The 20,537-nt window shown below is 47.5% G+C and overlaps 1 protein-coding gene across 1 annotated transcript in view; it reads left to right on the top strand.

The window, feature by feature from the left end:
• LOC130484572 (mitogen-activated protein kinase kinase kinase 3-like) overlaps nt 1–7,560 on the top strand; it is a 49,808-nt gene extending 42,248 nt beyond the window's left edge. Inside the window, exons 10-16 of the mRNA XM_056857622.1 lie at nt 783–875; nt 1,961–2,158; nt 2,357–2,505; nt 4,658–4,789; nt 5,496–5,625; nt 5,836–6,013; nt 7,281–7,560. Of these exons, the coding sequence (XP_056713600.1) occupies nt 783–875; nt 1,961–2,158; nt 2,357–2,505; nt 4,658–4,789; nt 5,496–5,625; nt 5,836–6,013; nt 7,281–7,509 (1,109 nt within the window). The 3' untranslated portion in view covers nt 7,510–7,560. The remainder of the gene's footprint in view (nt 1–782; nt 876–1,960; nt 2,159–2,356; nt 2,506–4,657; nt 4,790–5,495; nt 5,626–5,835; nt 6,014–7,280) is intronic.
• The last annotated feature ends 12,977 nt before the right edge of the window (nt 7,561–20,537 follow it).

Below are 20,537 nucleotides of genomic sequence, written 5' to 3' on the forward strand. Positions count from 1 at the left end.
TTTTCCCTTGTTCGTGTCTCTTGACGCAGCAAAGCAGCTTCACGTCATGACTACATGCAAAATGGACATTGCATGTGAGTGCTGGATTCGAGTTTAATCTGCTGTATGTGTGTGTGCGTGTGTGTGTGTTAAGTGTCGTCAAGTCTCATGGCGACCTTATGAATCAGTGTCCTCCAAGACATCCTTTTGTTAACAGCCTTGCTCAGGTCTTGCAAACTAAGGCCCATAGCTTATTTTATGGAGTCGATCCATGTCATGTTGGGTCTTCCTCTTTTCCTGCTGCTTTCAACTTTTCCTGGCATGATTGTCTTTTCCAGGGACTCTGGTCTTCTTGTAATGTGACCAAAGTAAGATCGCCTCAGTTTAGTCATTTTAGCTTCTAGGGACAGTTCAGGCTTGATTTGATCTAGAACCCACTGATTTGTTTTCTTGGCGGTCTATGGTGTCTGTAACACTCTCTTCCAACACCACATTTAAAAGGAATCCGACTTCCTTCCTGTCAGCTTTTTTCATTGTCCAGCTTAGTCTGCTACAAAATATTTGTTTACTTTGTTTACAGCCCTCCTTTCTAGCTGAGTGGATTACAGAATTTTAAAACAGTAGAAGACATAAACAATGCAATAAAGTTGGATTTCAAGATGTTGATTCAGAAGGGTTTATGACAATATATGATGCAATGCAAAAAATGGATTATAGAAATTAGAAAACAAGGCAGTAAGAACAAGATGTTCTTGGGCATGATGCTAATATGTAGTTTTTTATTTTGTTTTTTATTTTGCCAGATTTTGATATCTCATTTTGTGACAGATACGGGAAGGGAGGGACCTTTCCAAGACAGTATCACCTCTCCCAGAGTCGCAAGGACTACAGTGATGGTAAGACTGTTTGAAAACATGAATGTTAGTGTGGGTAAAGAGCGTCGAGGATCTTGTGGGTATATGAGATAAAGATTATATATTGGAATATTGGACTCAGAAGAGCTATATCTACCAAACGGGCTCTCAAATGGTGGGGTTCCCCTCCCGTATGCAGCGCATGCCGGGACCACTTACATAATATAACCCAGGATCCTCAAAAGAGATGTGTGTACCTAGGAAAGAACCACGTGCCCACAGAGACCCCTTGACAAAGCTTGGTGGTGGTGGGAAGTGCCGTCAGATCACAGCCGACTTATGGCGACCCCTCCTGCGGTTTTCAAGGCAAGAGATATTCAGAGGTGTTTCGCCATTGCCTGCTTCTGCGTAGCGGCCCTGGCGTTCCTTGGCGGTCTCCCATCCAGGGCTGACCCTGCTTAGCTTCCGAGATCTGACAAGATCGGGCTAGCCTGGGCCATCCAAAACTAAGCTGGGGCATATAATTATCTTGTGTGCTATGCACATAGGAACCTGCCTTGCACTGAGTCACATTATTACTCAAGGCCAAAGCAGATGTGTGCGGGGCATAGAATCATAGAGGTGGAAGGTACCACCAGGGTCATCTAGTCCAACCCCCTGCACAGTGCAGGAAATTCACAACTACCTCCCCCCCACAACACCCCCAGTGACCCCTACTCCATGCCCAGAAGATGGCCAAGATGCCCTCCCTCTCATGATCTGCCTACGGTCATAGAATCAGCATTGCTGACAGATGGCCATCTAGCCTCTGCTTAAAAACCTCCAGGGAAGGAGAGCTGACCACCTCCCGAGGAAGCCTGTTCCACTGAGGAACCACTCAAACTGTTAGAAAAGAAACTATAGACACAGAATGCCTGTCCTCTTCTGGTTTGCTCTCAGCCTAGCCCAGCCTGGTTTCCTCTGACTGGAGTGAGTTCTTCAAGCTCTCTGGCAGAGACCTTGAATTGCTACTGGGGCTCATTTAAGGGGAGGCACCGGGGATTGGAGCAGCTGCCCCCAGCTTGCAAGGGTTGTGCCCCAAAGGCCGCATCTAATTCCTCCGTCTCATCCCTCCATTGCTCTCGAAGGCCGAAGAACCTTCCCCAGAAGTTACGCTCCCCCGGAGAATCTCTTCCAGCTTGTGCCGTCCAGCCGGACGAAGAGCTTCAATGGGGATAACAAGCTCATCACCTTGCGGTATGAAGATCGTGGGGGTACCAAGTGGTGGCACAGTTGCGACAAAATCTTCCAAGGCCTCAGCTCGTCCCCTGCCAAGACAAGGAACAGTAAGTTGTCTCGCCGAGCTGACACCTTTTCAGGTTTTTCGGCAAGGGCTAGAAACTTGGAAATGAGAGCCAGCGTTCTCTGGTTGGCGAAAAAGGTGCCAGATTTCACCTGGGAAGGGGGGCAGATTGCAGAACTTTGGAGCAATTTGGAGCCTTTTGCTTTGTCCTACCTAATGTGGTTTCTGTCTCCTCGCTTAGCGCTGCAGGCACCGGTGAACTGGAGGCTGGGAAAGCTGCTGGGCCGGGGGGCCTTTGGAGAGGTCTACCTTTGCTACGATGTCGACACTGGCCGGGAGCTATCAGTAAAGCAGGTGCCCTTTGACCCCGACAGCCAAGAGACGAGCAAAGTGAGTATAAACGGCTAGGACAAAAACGGTGCCTCTCTGATGCCCACAGAGTGGGGAACATCCTCACCATAAGAGTAGTGATTGCAGGGTGCTTTTTAAACATCCACATCACTTAGAGTTATGCTTACCATAGTGGGAGGCCTCCCACCAAATCACCACTGTTGCCCGCCACCACTCTGGGTGGCAGCAGGAGAAAAATGAAAACTCTGCAAGCCTCTGTGCTGGTATGTCACTTCCAGGCACAACCAGGAATTGACCATAGTCTAGGAATTGCTGGAAACTGTATAGTAAAGCCATAGAGTTGGCAGTGGTTCCTAGAGCAACCCATTGTCACTTCCAGGTCAGTGTCACTTTCTGGCCAATGTCACAGGTTATACCTGGAAGTTGCATTGTGACATTGACCAGCATGGTGTAGTGGTTAAGAGCGATGGGCTCTGATCTGGAGAACTGGGTTTGATTCCCCACTCCTCCACATGAGCGGCGGAGGCCAATCTGGTGAACTGGGTTGGTTTCCCCACTCCTCCATATGAAGTCAGCTGGGTGACCTTGGGCTAGTCACAGGTCTCTTAGAGCTCTCTCAGCCCCACCTACCTCACAGGGTGTTGTGGGGAGGGGAAGGGCAGGTGATTGTAAGCCGGTTTGATTCTTAAGTGGTAAAGAAATTTGGCATATAAAAACCAATTCTTCTTCTTCATCGCCAACATCACATCCCCCCAGTTCCTGCCCCCAATCCTCCCACTGGTTGCTAGGCAACCCCACTTTATTTGTTTCTGGAGTGGTTCGAACCCCGGGTTTATTATATGCTTTTCTTAACACATGGAAGGTGCTTGAAACCGTGTCTTATGGTCAGACCGTGCTGGAGTGACATTGGGCAAGTCTTTACAGGGTGATCGGTGCTAAATCTATCTAGCTCATTTTTATCTGGGCAGCATACATCGTTCTCTCTTCCTCATTTTATCCTCACAACCATCCTTTGAGGATACGTTAGGCTGAGAGAAAGCAACCGGCCCAAGGTCACCCAGCAGTTTTCCTTGGCAGAGTGAAGATTTGAACCCGGACCTTCCAGATCCTAGTCCCGGTACTCTACTTATTACATCACAATGGGAAATACACTTTGAAAATAAAGAGGTTAAGAATTAGAAAATGCTTTGTATGCTCAAAAGTCCCATCAGCGTTACAGAAACTGTTCCGATTCCTGCAACTTTTGGATTCAGGCAGGAAATGGACTGGCAAGGTGTATGGTTGCTTAGCATCCTCTGTTGTGATTCCCTTTTCCATTTCCTGGAGGAGGCCTGGGGTGGTATGGAGCTGGTGGGGGCCGGTTAACAGAGGAAGGAAAGGCAGGCAGAGGAGCAAATGAGAATGGAGCCACGCGTTACCTTTTGAATTGGGGCCAGACTAGATGAACCCTTCCAGCAGAGAGGTTCTGCTGCTCATGCGCCTTTTGGGATCCTCAGCTTTTCACAGGCAGATTTTGTTGGCAACATGGGAAGCAACCCAGCGTGCTGTTTCCGCTGAGGGACTGCCGCATTGAAAATGGCTGTCAGCTGCCTTTTCACAATTAGGCAGAAGAAGAAGAGTTGGTTTTTATATGCCGACTTTCTCTACCATTTAAGGGAGACTCAAACCGGCTTACAATCACCTTCCTTTCCCCACATCAGACACCCTGGGAGGTAGGTGGGGTTGAGAGAGCTCTAAGAGCTGTGACTAGCCCAAGGTCATCCAGCTGACTTCAAGTGTAGGAGTGGGGAAACCAACCTGGTTCACCAGATTAGCCTCCGCCACTCATGTGGAGGAGTGCGAAATTTAATCCAGCTTCCAGATCAGACTCCACAGCTCCAAACCACTGCTCTTAACCACTACATCATGCTTTGCACCTTTGCATGTATGAGCTGATCTTGTGTTGTGCAGGTATCCATTGGGGTTTTGAATTGGGACAAAAGGATTCCGTGAACTCGTTCTTACTTCAAGGAGAAAATGCATTTTCTTGTGCATTGTTCCTCGTTTTGTATGGGGAAAAGACAGGCTACGATAATCTGGATTCCAAATAATCTGGGTTTGTGCCGAATCTGGCTGTACGATGCACCCTCCAGCAGCCAGCCATGCTAAAACCCCTTCTCTTTCTTCCCTGGTGTTTCCTCTCACGCTGCAGGAGGTGAATGCCTTAGAATGTGAGATCCAGCTCCTGAAAACCCTTCGCCACGAGCGGATAGTTCAGTATTACGGCTGCTTGCGAGACCCCGAGGAGAGGAAACTGTCCATCTTCGTGGAATACATGCCAGGGGTAAGTGGCACTTCCACCATGCTGCTGTCACTAAAGGACTCACTAAAGGGGTGACTGCGTATGACATAGAATCACAGAGTTGGAAGGTACCACCAGGGACATCTAGTCCAACCCCCTGCACAATGCAGGAAATTCACAACTATCTTCCCCCCCCCCCCAGTGATCCCTACTCCATGCCCAGAAGATGGCCAAGGTGCCGTCCCTCTCATGATCTGCCAAAGGTCATAGAATCAGCCTTGCTGACAGACGGCCGTCTAACCTTTTCTTAAAAATCTCCAGGGAAGGAGCGCTCACCACCTCCCGAGGAAGCCTGTTCCACTGAGGAACCGCTCCGACTGTTAGAAAATTCTTCCTGATGTCTAGACGGAAACTCTTGTGATTTAATTTCAACCTGTTGGTCCTGGTCCGACCTTCTTGGGCAACAGAAAATAACTGGGCACTTGTATTCCCAATGGGGAAATTCCAGTTTATACGAATGGGTCCCCAGTGTGAGCTTGGCCAGACGCAGAGGTACGCTCATAATCATATGTGTGAACCAGCCCAGAATTTCCTCCACTCACCTCCAGGTGGATGCAGGAATGACCCCCCAAGTGTCCTCCGATCCAGCAGCTAATCATCCAGTACTCTCTTGCATAAAGTTAAAGTAAGTGTTGCCGGTGTGTCTCGCTCGCTTGGACAATGAGGCCTTCTTCTTCTGCCCATTTAGGGTTCCATTAAAGACCAGCTGAAAGCGTACGGGGCTCTGACGGAGAACGTCACCCGGAGGTACACCAGGCAGATCCTGCAAGGTGTTTTCTATCTGCACAGCAATATGATTGTACACAGAGATATCAAAGGTAGGTGGAGATCACAGGGGAACCTTCTACCTGCATGGAGCAGCTTAGGCAGTTGTGGGCCTAGCAGTGTTCAGGTGTTCAACCTGTGTGGCACCTGGGAGCAGTCAGTGCACATTGGGAGGACATTGAGAAGGGTATTCATGGCTACTAGTATGGCACCAGCCTTGGCATCCGCTCTGATCTCTTCTTGGGCTTTTCTTCCCTCCTCAGGTGCCAACATTTTGAGAGATTCCTCTGGGAATGTGAAACTAGGAGATTTTGGTGCCAGCAAACGGATTCAGACAATCTGCATGTCTGGAACAGGGATGAAGTCCGTCACGGGGACTCCGTACTGGATGAGCCCTGAGGTGATCAGCGGAGAAGGATACGGAAGGAAGGCCGACATTTGGTAAGGTGCCAGTCCCAAAGATGGACGTCTTGGGGTGGGGAAATCAGAGGGCTCAGCTTCTCCAGTGTATGCTTTATGAATGTTTTGAACTGTTGATAGAACAAACAACGCAATAATTATTAAACAGGTTAAATTGTGAAACTCCCTGTCCCAGGATGTGGTGATGGCTGCCAACTTGGAAGGCTTTAAGATGGGAGTGGACATGTTCATGGAGGAGAGGGATATTCATGGCTACTAGTAAAAATGGATGGTAGTCACGATGCACATCTATTCTCTCCAGGATCAGAGGAGCATGCCTATTATATTAGGTGCATTGGAACACAGGCAGGATGCTGCTGCTGTAGTCGTCTTGTTTGTGGGCTTCCTAGAAGCATCTGATTGGCCACTGTGTGAACAGTCTGCTGGACTTGATGGACCTTGGTCTGATCCAGCATGGCCTTTCTTATGTGGCAAGAGATTCATCTTTAGGGTTGCCTAGTATATTAGGTCCTGTGGAGAACTGACAGGATGCTGCTGCAGGTGTCTTGTTTGTGGGCTTCCTAGAGGCATCCGGTTGACCACTGTGTGAACAGACTGCTGGTCTTAATGGACCTTGGTCTGATCCAGCATGGCCTTTCTTATGTTCTTATGAGGCAAGAGGTTCATCTTTAGGGTTGCCTATTATATTAGGTCCTGTGGAAAACAGACAGGATGCTGCTGCAGTGGTCTTGTTTGTGGGCTTCCTAGAGGCACCCAGTTGGCCCCTGTGTGAACAGACTGCTGGACTTGATGGACTTTGGTCTGATCCAGCAGGGCTTTTCTTATGTTCAGAGTCACATGGGATATTTCTTCCATACTTTTAATGAAGAACAGGTTTAGCGAGAAATGCACCTAGCATCTGAGGGTCTTTGGCTCAAACATCTTCGAAATCTTTGAACTGTGAAAAAATAGCCTCCTGCTCTCGTATGGCCAAGTGACCATTAACTGTGGCTGCTGTGGTGCAGTTGGAGAGAGTTGGTTGAGGAAAGTGGGGGACCAATTTTTCCCTCCCACTGTCCACCAGGAGCAGCTTTTCTGAGGGCATTTTGGGTTGCTGCCAAAGGGAGGGGCAAAGACGATCTGCTTTACCAATAGAAATCCTTTCAGTCAGCAGACATTTTCCACAGGATCAAAGCCAGTGTTTAGAAAGGTACTTTGTATACCGAAAAAACAGCCTTGCAGCTAAGGATTGTGATTGAGGCACCTTGGATTTTCCTAATTGGTTTCCCCCCTCCCTCTTCTTCCTCAGGAGTGTGGGCTGCACTGTGGTAGAGATGTTGACTGAAAAGCCACCCTGGGCAGAATTTGAGGCGATGGCCGCCATTTTCAAGATCGCAACGCAGCCCACCAAGCCTCAGCTTCCAGATGGCGTCTCGGACTGCTGCCGCAATTTCCTCAAGATAATCTTTGTGGAAGAGAAGCGGAGGCCCACGGCAGAAGAAATTCTGAGGCACTCTTTTGTGAACTTCAGCCTCTAGTTAGGTTTTCCCGTGTGAGGAAGGGCAAAAACCAAAGGTCCACACGATAACTGGGGGTGAGCAAAGAAAAAAAAACCAACACCCTTGTAAATTCTGCCTCAATTTCCTTGTTGGGTCACTCCCAAATATGCTGCATTGTTGCCAATCAAGCCTTATTGGACACGAGGCGGCCATCTTGCCTTTTCCTAAGCTGCACTTAATGGCCATCTCGGCTTTGGAAACTGATGCGTCTTTGACATGGAGGGATTTGGGGAACGGAGACGGTGACGCTTGCACTAGGACGAGCTGCCGTTGGATTGTCTGCTTTGAGTAGCTTCCTCACGAAGCCCTCGTGCATTTGACCAGCCGCCAAAGAACAAAATGAAGGAAGTTAGCCGCCATCTTGTCAGCCCACCCTGGTAATGTTTCTTCAGAGCAGCCAAATAGGCAGGGTGCTCCAAAGAACCAAGCTGAGTCCTCGTTGATGGAAGGATGGGTGTTCAAAGGGAATCCAGCGTGACGTTGGAAGAGGAACTGCAGGACGTCCAGTGCACATAGAAGTATCTCTGGCTACCTACTGAAAGCAGGAGAGCAAAGAGCATTGCTTGTATATCATAGGCAGCAATTATACCCATAGAGGTGATCTAACGTGAAGGGGTCACGCTGGAGACCTGACTGCAAATGGATTAGGTTGAACAGAACATTACAGAGAGGTAGACCCTACGGGGTCCCTCGAGGGCCGTCTATCCCGCTCTTGGACCCAAAGTAGTATTGATTTTATATGTGTATATATAACCCACAACAGAAATATTTGTTTAATCTGTTGTTAGAAATCCCCCCCGCAACGGAGACATCCACCAGTCTCCCTCTGTGCAGGCGCTGAGGTTGAGGGTATCTCAGAGGCTGGAAATGAGCTGCTCTGACGGTGCGGAAGGAGGGCTGGGTAACTTCTCCCAGGAACCGAGTGCCCAGTCTGAGGGAAATCAGCGGGTCTGCCTCTCTCTCTATCCCTCCGTAGCACCCGATTGACTCTGGTTTTCCAGAACAGGTGGATCATGGCCTTCTGTGTGGCCTGTCGTTCTATCCTTTGACCAGCAAGGGGGCAGTGCCTAACCCACAAGGGTTGAGCCCTGAGGCGGTGTGGTATATTTCATTGTCTGAGCCCAGGGTTCTCAAAGTAGGAGGTATGCCTTGCAAAACTGCATGTTTCTGGCAGGCCTTAATCAGCACAGTTATAAACATAGGGTTGCCAGCCCCCCACCAGGGGCGGGAGATCCCCCCAACCTTTCCCGCTACCACCTATTAGCTGCCTGGCGGGGGACTGACTGGCAGTTTAGGTAGGCCTAGGCTGCTGTTGCTGGCCACCCGACGATGTCACTTCCGATGTGTACCGGCAGTGACATCATTGTGTCGTGAAGTCACTCTGGCATTTGGGCAAAACTCTATGGTAAAAGTTGTTTTTACCATGGAGTTTTTGCCCGGATACAAGAGCAACACTGGCGACGAGATGATGTCACTTCTGGTGAATGCCAGAAGTGATGTCACCACGTCACCAGCGAATGCCAGAAGTGATGTCACCACGTCACCAGCGACAAGTCCCAGGCCTCCCTCCTGCTCCTGGAGAGTCGTCCCCCCCTCACACACCAGTTGTCCGGCCCCTATACAAAAGGCCAATTTAAAGGTCGAGGCCATCCAAAATCTCTTCCTCATGGCCACGCCGCATATTTTGGGTTGAGTCACATCAGGGCCGGTTCACCACTCAAGCGGCTTCTCGGGCAGTGAAGGGAGGAGGGCTCCAGAGCCCCACTTGCTCTGGGTCACCATCACTGTAGAAGGAGGTGCTGTTCGGTCTCATGCCTTCTGGGCCGTGCTGCAAACTGTTGGGGCAGGCCAACCCCCCGCGGCATTCCTGGTTCTGCCGGGGCTCCACATATTCCCACGGGAGGTGACGGGTGACATTCCCGCTGGGGAGGACAGAATACTTTGAAGCGGCCCGGGTGGTATCGCCGTACCAACATTACACATGTGCAGTAAGGAATTTTAAACTTTTTAAAACAGCCCCTGCGTGGATCGCCTCCACAAGGAAGGGCGTTTCAGTAGCCCCGTAGTGGGAACCGTAACGTTAAGAGTGACTCGATCTGGAAAGGAAGGGAGCTGCCGTTGTACTGGCCAGTCGGAGCAAACTAAGCACTTCTACCCAACCTCTGTTGGGTTGACGGACATGGCCAAATGCCTGCGGAGCAATATCTTGGGGCTTTGATGTCTCATTTGGCCAGACTCTGCCCTCTCTCCCCTCCCTTCCCTTCCAGATTCTGCACCAGATTGTGTGACTGAAATAAACTGTGCCGTTTAAGCAAACATGCTCTTATGGATATGTTTTGCTCTTCTTCTTCCTCTTCTTCTTTATTTTGCATTATGTCTTTTGGTGGCCTCAGAGATGCAGAACATTGAAACCCCATCCCCAGACCACTGATGTTTGACCCTGTCCGTTATGGCCGCTGCACCTGAGATTCACAGCCCCACTAACCCACTGTCTGGGTGACCTCTGCAGCCATGCATAGGTTGTCTTGAAGCTGAATTCTGTGCCGGGTGTCCCATTTTGTGACTTCGTAGTATGATTGAACATGTATGGGATACGCCTGACCATTTTAGTGGCTCTCGAGCACCCCATGAATCCGCTTCAACTAAGCACTGGACTCTTACCTATTAGACTGAACACATGAACACACGAAACTGCCTTATACTGAATCGGACCATCGGTCCATCAACTTCAGTCTTGTCTACTTGGACTGGCAGCAGCCCTCCAGGGTCTCAGGCAGAGGTCTTTCACACAACCTACTCCCTGGTCCTTTTAACAGGAGATGCTGGGGATTGAACCTGGGACCTTCTGCATGCCAAACAGGTGCTCGGCTGAGCTACAGCCCCTCCCCGAGTGGGCAGGCCCTAATCCTTAAATAGGGTCCGACAATGACTTGGTTCAGATATCACATCAAACTGTGGCTTGTCACGATGGCGAGTTTGTGAAACTCACAGATGACCTCAGCTTGCCTCCACGAACATTGATTTTGTTGTTTAATCTCTTTAGTTTGGGGAGGGGGGATTGCTTGGAAACAAGGCCAGATGAGGTCTGAATGTCTGCGTTCACACAGCCCTTGGAAACATAGCCAGGGGGACGTGGTGGTTAAGAGCTGTGGACCCCAATCTGAAGAACCGGGTTTGATTCCCCACTCCTCCACATGAGCGGCGGATTCTAATCTGGTGAACCGGGCTGGTTTCTCCACTCTTCCACATGAAGCCTGCTGGGTGATCTTGAACTCTCTCGGCCCCACCTACCTTACAAGGTGCCTGTCGTGGGGGTGGGGAAGGGAAGGTATTATAAGCTGGGTTGAGACTCCTTAAAGGTAGAGAAAAGTGGGTTATAAAAACCAACCTCCTTCTTCTAGTTCACCCTTAACTGGTTAACAAAACTCCTTCAGATCCTGGTTTAATGAACATTCAGACCATCCCATTAACCACGGTTAGTTCATTTAAACCATGGTTTTGTGTGACATCTGAACCAAGCCATTGTTTTTTTTTTTAATCTCACTAAGCATCTGTACATTAGTTCTGATCCGGTTTTTCCAAAGAGAAACTAGTCCAGTGCTAACAACACATGCTCACTTTGTTTAGTTTACTCTCTGGTGAGTTAATCTGGGGGCTGGGGGGGGGGTCACCAGTACCAAGCTACAACCTGTCTCTAAACTCACTTCTAGGAGGGAAGGCGGCCTGGTATATCTCATCATAGCTCATAAACTGAGCAGGGTCGGTACTTGGAAGGGAGACCACCAAGGAAGACTCTGCAGAGGAAGGCAATGGCAAACCACCTCTGCTTCTTGCTTGCCCCGAAAGCCCTTTACTGGGGCCGCTATAAGTCGGGTGTGACTTGATGGCACTTTACACACATGCGCGCGCATACACAAACTCCTGCCCTTGATTGACCTCTAGAATGTGTCGACCGAGGAGAAGTTTAAATGAATTCAGGGGCTGTTAAGTCAGGATGCCTAAACTATAGCCACATGTGTATGCACAGTCTTTCACCTTTTGTCTTGTTAACTAAATCTGGGTTTTGTAAAAAAATTCCCCCCTGTGCTTTGCTGGACTGTCTTGGGTTTCATGAAGCTGTTGTTGCATTGTGGTTCCTTAAAAAGACGGTTCTTCTGTTTTGACAGCCTACCGATCAAATTATTCTTTCCCCCTTTCTCTGTTTATATGTAAATAAGTGTGAATTATTCCTCAGGTGCCTTTGCTTCTATTTTGTAAAAAAAAAAAAAAAACACGTTGAGATTTGGGTCTGCAGACGAGAACTGGGCAAAGATAATGTTATGTATGTACCCTGTACATTTTTTAAAAAGCTATGTAGTATATCAGGAGGTAGGTTCCTGACGCATCGTGGAAACTCTTTGCTTTTCACACAAGCATCGCGATCCGATTCCAAGAGTGTATCATTGTGGATATGGACTGTGTATTTTGTTTTCCTTGCATAGGAAAAGGTTCGGGAATGATATTGTATATCATTGAACTTTATAGAGGAGCCCTCAAACTGAACTCGGTGTGCACCGTTTCTCGTGAGCACACGCACTTCCGATTTAAACTGGTCCCAAATTACAGCTTCCTCCTAAAGAGAGTCCTGGGAATTTTAGCTTTCCTCCCCCCTCCAGAATACAGAGCTGTTAAGAGATCCCTGCTTGTTCTCGGAACAACAGTTTTCAAGGGCTCGGTTGGGAGCCATGACGGTTAAAACAGGGTCAAAATTGGCATAAATCCCTAATGAGGACATGCTGGTAGATTCGTAAAGATCCAAAAAGACATCTATAGTCCCTTGCTGTCTGCCTGGATGGCCCCCGGGTTATTTCGAACTTAAGGGCAAAGCCAAAAGGGAGCCCCACTCTTTTCACGTTTCCACTGTAATATCTAAAGTGGTTTGGAGCCGTGGATTCTGATCTGGAGAACCGGGTTCGATTCCCCACTCCTCCACATGAGCGGCGGAGGCTAATCTGGTGAACTGGGTTTGTTTTCCCCACTCCTACACATGAAGCCAGCTGGGTGACATTGGGCTAGTCACAGCTCTCTTAGAGCTCTCTCAGCCCCACCTACCTCACAGGGTGCCTGTTGTGGGGAGAGGAAGGGAAGGTGATTGTAAGCCGGTTTGAGTCTTCCTTAAGTGGTAGAGAAAGTCGGCATATAAAAACCAACTCTTCTTCTTTTTCTTCTTTATGGCTTGGATCCCAGGAGGGATTTCCATTAGGGGAATGGGACATCCTCATGTCAACCCTCCTGATGAAGCCTAAATTTATCCCAAAGATGTTGACCCTGGGGTGCGGGGGGTGGTCCCAAGAACAGCATGGTGGGGAATCAGGTCCCGTTTAAGGAATTTTTTCTGTGGGATCTAACCCTATAAGATCAAGCTTTCCAGCTACTGCCAAGCCTGACCTTCCGTTTTGAGGAAATTAATTTTTTTCCTCCACTCAGCGCATCTGATATGAGAGGAGCAGATTTTCTCCAATAAATTTCTCTGTTAATGTAAATACTACATAAGGATACCTGCCACCCACGCTTTGGTTCTGAGAAAGCCAGTTCTGGAAGGATGCGAGCTTTGAGACTGGAATTAAACCGGATGGCCGCCTAGGAGAGTCTGCCGAGGCAGCTATATAGATTTTTAAAAATCAATTGGAGGGGTGAAAGGACATCTTGGAGCCAGTTATTGATGAGCTTTATTAGAAATTATGTATTAAGTTCTGAAACTTGAAATATGGATGCCTTCCTTTATCCTACCAAAGCCTGACCACTTCTGCAGTATATTCTTAAATCTGGTGGAAACTTATGACGGGATATGTGTATATTGTAATTTTTACGAAAACTTAAGACTGGTTGTTCTGACTGGAAAACAGATGTCCATACTGCCGAGAATTAGGTCAGACCAGTGATCTAGAAACTACGGAGAGTCCACCAGTGTGGTGCAGTAGTTAAGAGCAGTGGTTTGGAGCAGTGGAGTCTGATCTGGAGAACCGGGTTTGATTCCCCACTCCTCCACGTGAGCGGCGGAGGCTATTCTGGTGAACTGGATTTGCTTCCCCACTCCTCCGCATGAAGCCAGCTGGGTGACCTTGGGCTAGTCGCAGCTCTCTCCGCCCCACCTACCTCACCAGGGTATCTGTTGTGGGGAGGGGAAGGGCAGGTTATTGTAAGCCGGTTTGATTCTCCCTTAAGTGGTAGAGAAAGTCGGCATATACAAACCAACTCTTCTTCTTCTTCATACTGGCAAGAATCAGGTCAGACCAGTGATCTAGAAACTACCGCTAAAACCAAAGACTTGTCTGCTCCCATTCTACTCAGAGATGTTGGATGTCTTCCTCTAGGCCACGGGACCACTGGCAAAACAAACTAGAGGTGGAAGAAAGGCTCCTCAGGATGGGCTTCCAACTTTGCTGAGGAGGACATAAGCCAAAGTCTGATCTGAGTTTTAACCTAAACTATCCATCAGTTCCTTTCCATTGCATCTTGGCCAACTAAGAAGAGGCCTTAGGTCAGGGGTGCCCGACATTGTGTCCCATGGGTGCTAGGGTGCCCACCAGTCCCTTTTCTGGTGCTCACCCAAGTGTTTTTTAAAAGTGGCTGGGGTTAAACGGGGCTTTTGCCCAGCAGGGCTTCTGATCGGCCATCGGAGGTCTTTAAAAACATTGCTTTGGTGGCCGCTAGACATCAGCGTAAGGAGGTTGCCTGAACGATGCAAGAAAATACTTTAAAATGATATTTTCATTTTAAAAGGCATCCTGTTAAGTAGAGCTTCTGCCTGAAATGCTGAAGAACTATTATTAGTTATGCATAAGATCTCTCCCTGGCATAGGAGTCCACAGGCTCAAAAAGGTTGGGGACCCCCTGCCTTAGGCTGTGACATCCCTTAAACACTTAAACGAAATGTGAGCTTTGTTCACACTTTTACAGAGCTTACTTTGGAACACATGAATGCCAGTCAGAACGATCTAGTCGCTTATCTGCAAAAAAAACCAAAAAGGATTATTTAACACACACACACCCAAAAAACCCCCAAAAGAATATGCTATACACTGTTCCAGATTGTACGATGAACGAAGCATAGGCTGTGTGCTGAAATCCTACATTTCTGAAAGTACCCACCTTCCAATCCCTTATCATAATATAAAGACCACTGTTTAAAGCTCTATATCCTAGAGATGCATTCATGCTGTTTAGGGTATGAATAATTTTTAAATATTGTAAATTATTACAACTCTAGAAGGATTTGTCCATGGGGGGAGGGGAAGATACTGCTGTTTTTGGCCAGCGGGACGTATTGTTGAATGTACTTTGTTAAATGCTGTAAATGCTTCAACTTCCCCTGTCCCCCAAATGCATGAAATAAAATATTTTTAAATTTGTGGTATTATGCGACCAGCTTTCTTATTTTTGACAAAGGGGAATGTGCTTTGCTGATTATATTAGAAAATTAAATGCTTATAACCCCCCTCCTCCCAAAGACTCCTGTGGTAGTCTAACCTCAAGCAGTGTTGAAAATTCGACAAGATTCCTTTTACTTTTTACATGGGTTTTATGACCCTATTAAAGATGTTTGTCACATAATTTGGCATTTGTGGGATTCCCAGGAGACAAAACGGGCATTGTTTTCAGCTGCTTGGAAGTCTTGCTCTAAATTGGTGACGATTTTACACGCAGAGACTTGAAATACCTCCAAAGTCTATCGCCGGCCATTTATTTATTTATGTCTGTGGACTATTTATTTATTTGTGCGTGATTTATACCCCACCTTTATGCCCAATCAGGGCCACCAAGGTAGTTAACAGATTAAAAACATATAGAATAAAAACACATCATTAAAACAATTAAAAACACACACCACACCATAACAAAACATACCGCACTAGGTATTCCCAGCGATGTCTTAAGAGTTTGAAAATGTTATAAAAAATACTGTTCGCACTTTCTATGTATTCCCACTGATGTATTAAGAGTTTGAAACTGTTATAAAAAATACTGATCGCACTTCGTTTGGCCCCTTTAGCTGTGAAGACGTCTTCCAACCATTTTTTAGCCTGGGGCATCCAAAAACCCTTTTAAAGCGATGTTTTTTATAACATTTCCAAACTCTTGATACATCGCTGGGAATACCTAGTGCGGTAACAGCCATAGAGCAGGAAGAAGGGGTCACTGAGGAAACACCAGATGAAACAAACAAAAAAACCCTCTTCACCTGCTGGCAGAAGGCAGCAACAGAAGGGGACAGGCGAGTCTTCCTGGGGAGAGAGTTTCAATGTTCTGGTGCCACAACCGAGAAGGCCCTCTCCCCAGTTGCCACTCACCTAAAATCTCAAAAGGTTTTTTGAGTGCTCAAAGCAGGTCCTTGGAAGATTACCATAGGTTCATGTGGGAGAAGGCAGTTGTCCAAAGAACAACCGAGTCAGACAAGGGGCAAACGTGAGTCCAATACCCATGCATAAATGACCTTGGTTTAGTGGTAGGTTTTGTCTGTGCGGCGAATGGATTTGTGCAATTAGTCTGGTTTAAGTATCGCCCTCTCCAGGCCCACGGAGAAGCAGCGGTTGCGCCAGTCAATTCAGATGTGTAACTGACAAAAGGAACCAAGCTGGCCATGCGCTGGGCCAGAGGAGTAACGTTTCTTCCGATGATCGGCGTGACCTTGAGCAGCTGGCAACCTTGGAGGACACTGGTCTCTGTATCTGGGAGACACGCCCATGATCACATTCAAACACCCTGAAACACACATTCAAATATCCTAACACGTTCAAATGCAGTCGCATGACACCACGCAGAACTGGCTTGCGCACTGCTTGAGCTTTGTGCAAAATACAGAGCCCCAAAAGTCACCGTGAATGGAATAAAGAGTTCTACTGTATAATCCTCTTGATTTAACAGAACATCCGTTGAGTGTCTTCATATTCTTAAAAAAAACAGGAGAGAGCAAAGTCCATTATGGTTAGGACAAGGTTGTTGGGATGCGCGCGCGCACGCGCACTAGGGTTGCCAACCTCTTTATGGAGGCCCAGAGATCTCCCAGAATTACAGCTGGTCTTCAGATGACAGAGATTACTTTCCCTGGAGAAAACAGCTGCTGTGGAGGGTGGGGGTCCGTGGCATTATACCCTGCTGAGCTCTCTCTCTCCAGGTTCCACCCCCAAAATCTCCAAGAATTTCCCAACCCATAGTTGGCAACCCTAAGTCACTTAACAGCCCTCTCCCCTTTTAATTAACATCTTAAGGTGTTGATTACTTCTGCTAGATGTCTGTAACTTCCTCTTGTATTGACGTATCTTGCGCTAGGATGTATATTAATTCTACTTTGCCTGTCAAACAGTTGGAAAGGTTTCATACCCGCTCTGAGTGAACTGATTTTACTCTTTGAATTGGATCTTGTTTTGACCTTGCTTTGTAATCCCCTCCCCCTTCTGTTGGGTATATAAATAGGCCTAATAAACGTACTCCTCATACATCTGATGAAGTAAGTTCTGACCCACAAAAACTTATACTGGAATACTTCTTTGTAGTCTTTACGGTGCCACTGGATTCCTATTTTAACTCCTCTCTCCTACCATTCAGCATCTGTTAAGTAGAAATTGCCCTCCCCTTTTTGCAATCTGGATCTGCTCTCCAGTAATGCAGTCTGCCAGTGGCTTTACTAAAGGGGTATCTGTCCGTCCTGTTACGCCAAGCACAGGGGTATCTGTTTATTGGGGGAAATTAGCTGGAGACTGATAGAGCTTTTGCAAGAGGCTGGTGTGGGGATCTTTAAACCAGTTCTGCTCCAGATGAGCGAACCAATGGAAGGCGGCCCAATAACAAGAAGGCTTTTAATTAATTTTAAGGATTTTATTAAAAGTAATCAAATTCGTTGCACTCACACAAAATTCCCACATTTTGTGTCCAAGGGGAAAATGGCAGGGGCTTCACTGTGGCCAATGGGGCTATACTTATATCCCTAAATGTAGCTGGAGACTACGCCTGGCAATATCTGGGACTGGCTGGTCATTGCCAGTGACAAAAGCTTGATTGCTCGAGATTGGATTAATAGACTGCAGTGAATAGGGTCGTCAGAAAACGATGGCTGGAATACTTGAGATATATGTGCAAGCATTGAGTCGTAGAGTTGGAAAATAAGGTGGTGTCCGGAAGGTGAGTCAGAGGGTTGGGCTGGCTCCGGGGATAGGATTAGAGGTACATCTGAATAGAGCTGATGAGATCTAGCAGGATGCTTGCTATCTACTGCAGGAAGACTACGGAAATGCAGACGGCTTGTCTTGGTCTTCTTTTGTCTTAGTGGAAAAGCAGCAACATTCCTTTCAGGGGAGAGTATGGCACACATTGCTGGTTCAGCCCAGTCAGCTTGCCTCAGCATTGGCACAAACAAGAGGGATGCCAGGAGGCCCTTCTAGTCTCTGGCTACACAGCACTGTTCCATCCTCTGTACACTAGTCCTGAACACCTTGCGGGGTGCCTCGGGGTAGTTTAGGGCCTATTCAGATGCCATAACATTCCGTCTATCCATGCATCCATCCATCTGGCTGTATAATTTTTCAGCTAAGTGGAATAGTATGACAACTGTTGTGTGTCCAAAATAAGCTGGCCTCTCTCTGCTTTGGCACTCAGCGAGCTTGGAAGAATATGCTGGACTGACTCAATTTCCATGACAGAAAGAAAGGTCAACTTTTTGAAGAGCAGACTGGTTTGGTGTATTCGAATTCTCATGCGGCAACAATGTCATTGTGGTTCACTTCAGGATGGGGCCCTGGCTCAGTGGGAGAGCATCTGCTTTGCATGCAGAAGGTTCTAGGTTCAATCCCCGGCATCTCCAGTTTTTTGGATCAGGTCATAGTTAATAGGAAAGAGCGCCTCTGATTGAAACCCTGGAGAGCTGCTTGCCAGAACCTGTAGAGAAGGCTGACCTTAAATTAATGGTTGGAACTCGATAGAAGGAGCATCGTTTATGTTCAAGAGGACATGTGAAAATCTCATTTAAAGGTGTCAGAACTTATATTATTCTACACTAATAAGAATACTTCACTTTTGCATTTTGCTCCTCTCTAGATTGCAGGCTTGACTGGGAAGGATATTGATGTATTTGAAATCAATTATGCCTTTGGTAGAAGAGCGAGCTGTGCCCGTCATGTTCAACTTGATCTTTCTCTGTCTCCTGCTGAGACAGAGCCTTCATCATCTCTACTGTCACAGTAGAAGAACCAAATAGATGCGAGCATCTTCCAGACCCAACAAGCAAATAGCCCTGGAGGGGGCTATTTGTCCCACGGGGTTCAGGAAGGGATACATAAGAACATAAGAAAGGCCATGCTGCATCAGACTAAGGCTCATCAAGTCCAGCAGTCTGTTCACGCAGGGGCCAATAGTGTTGCCAGGAGGACCCTCTTCGCCATCGGTGGGAAGTTTTTTCGGCGGAGCTGAGGAGGACGGGGTTTGTGGAGGGGAGGGACTTCAACGCCATAGAGTCCAGTTGCCAAAGCGGCCATTTTCTCCAGGTGAACTGATCTCTATCAGCCGGAGATCAGTTGTAATAGAAGGAGATCTTTTGCTATTACCTGGAAGTTGACAAGCCTAGTGGCCAACCAGGTGCAAGCAAGCAAGCAAGATGACTGCAGCAGCATTGTCCTGCATGTGCTCCACAACACCTAATATAACAGGCCTGCTCCTCTGATCCTGGAGAGGAGAATAGGCATGCATCATGACTAGTATCCATTTTGACTGGTAGCCATGGATAGCCCTCTCCTCCATGAACATGTCCTCTCCCCTCTTCAAGCCTTCCAGGTTGGCAGCCATTACTGTTGGCCACAAGACCTCAACACAAGGAGGAGACAACTTGGAGATGGAAATGCTAAGAAGTTTTATTCTTTTAGCTAGCTGGGAGACAAAGGAGCGTCAGTGCTCAAAGCAGTTCTCTAACAATCAGTTGTTCCGGACACCCTTTTATACACATCTTCGGTTCTGTATAATAGCATGACACCTATCTTACACCTTAATTGTTTCTCAATGTACCAGTTTCCTTGTTCCTTTCCTTACCTAAGCTTTAAGCATGCGTTTCCCCTAAGCTTAACTGGGGCCCTTATTGATTCATCTTTGCTACCTGCGTGTGGTTTGTCCACTTGTCCAAGCTTTGTTACAAAAGGTAGCAGATTAGCCCATGCATATCGTTTAGGAAACACTAATTTGCTGGCAGACAGGATACGGTATTGCAAGCCTTTACACTGTAAAGTTTACAGTAAGAAAAACCACAAGAAGAACCACAACTTGGGTGGTGCCGAGTTGTTTTCTGTTGCATCAGAAGGTCGGACCAGGACCAACGGGTCGAAATTAAATCCAAAGAGTTTCCATCTAGACATTAGGAAGAATTTTCTAACAGAGCAGTTCCTCAGTGGAACAGGCTTCCTCGGGAGGTGGTGAGCTCTCCTTCCCTGGAGGTTTTTAAGCAGAGGCTAGACGGCCATCTGTCAGCAATGCTGATTCTATGACCCTAGGCAGATGATGAGAGGGAGGGCATCTTGGCCATCTTCTGGTCACTAGGGGTGTGGAGGGGGGAGGTAGTTGTGAATTTCCTGCATTGTGCAGGGGGTTGGACTAGATGACCCTGGTGGTCCCTTCCAACTCTATGATTCTAAGATTTCACAGGTGCTTCTTTAGCAAAACCGCTAACACTTCTTTACTCTGCCTGAGGTGTTCCTAACTGATTGAATTAACTCTTGCTTGCTGTGCTTTTATATATTGTCACAGCATTAATGAATTATGCCTTAATAAAGCCCTCTATAATGCGCATATATTTCCTACATGGCCCTCATAATCACATCCTGGGGCAGGGAGTTCCACAGTTTAACTCTGCGTTGTGTGAAGAAATGCTTCCTTTTATTTGCTTCAGCAGGTGACCCCGCATTCTGGTATTACGAGAGAGGGAGCAAAGCTTCTCCCTGCCCACTCTCTCCATACCATGCATCACTTGGAGAAGGAAACCTAGGCTAGAA

This window comes from Euleptes europaea, chromosome 11, assembly GCF_029931775.1.
Source record: "Euleptes europaea isolate rEulEur1 chromosome 11, rEulEur1.hap1, whole genome shotgun sequence".
Lineage (NCBI taxonomy): Eukaryota > Metazoa > Chordata > Lepidosauria > Squamata > Sphaerodactylidae > Euleptes > Euleptes europaea.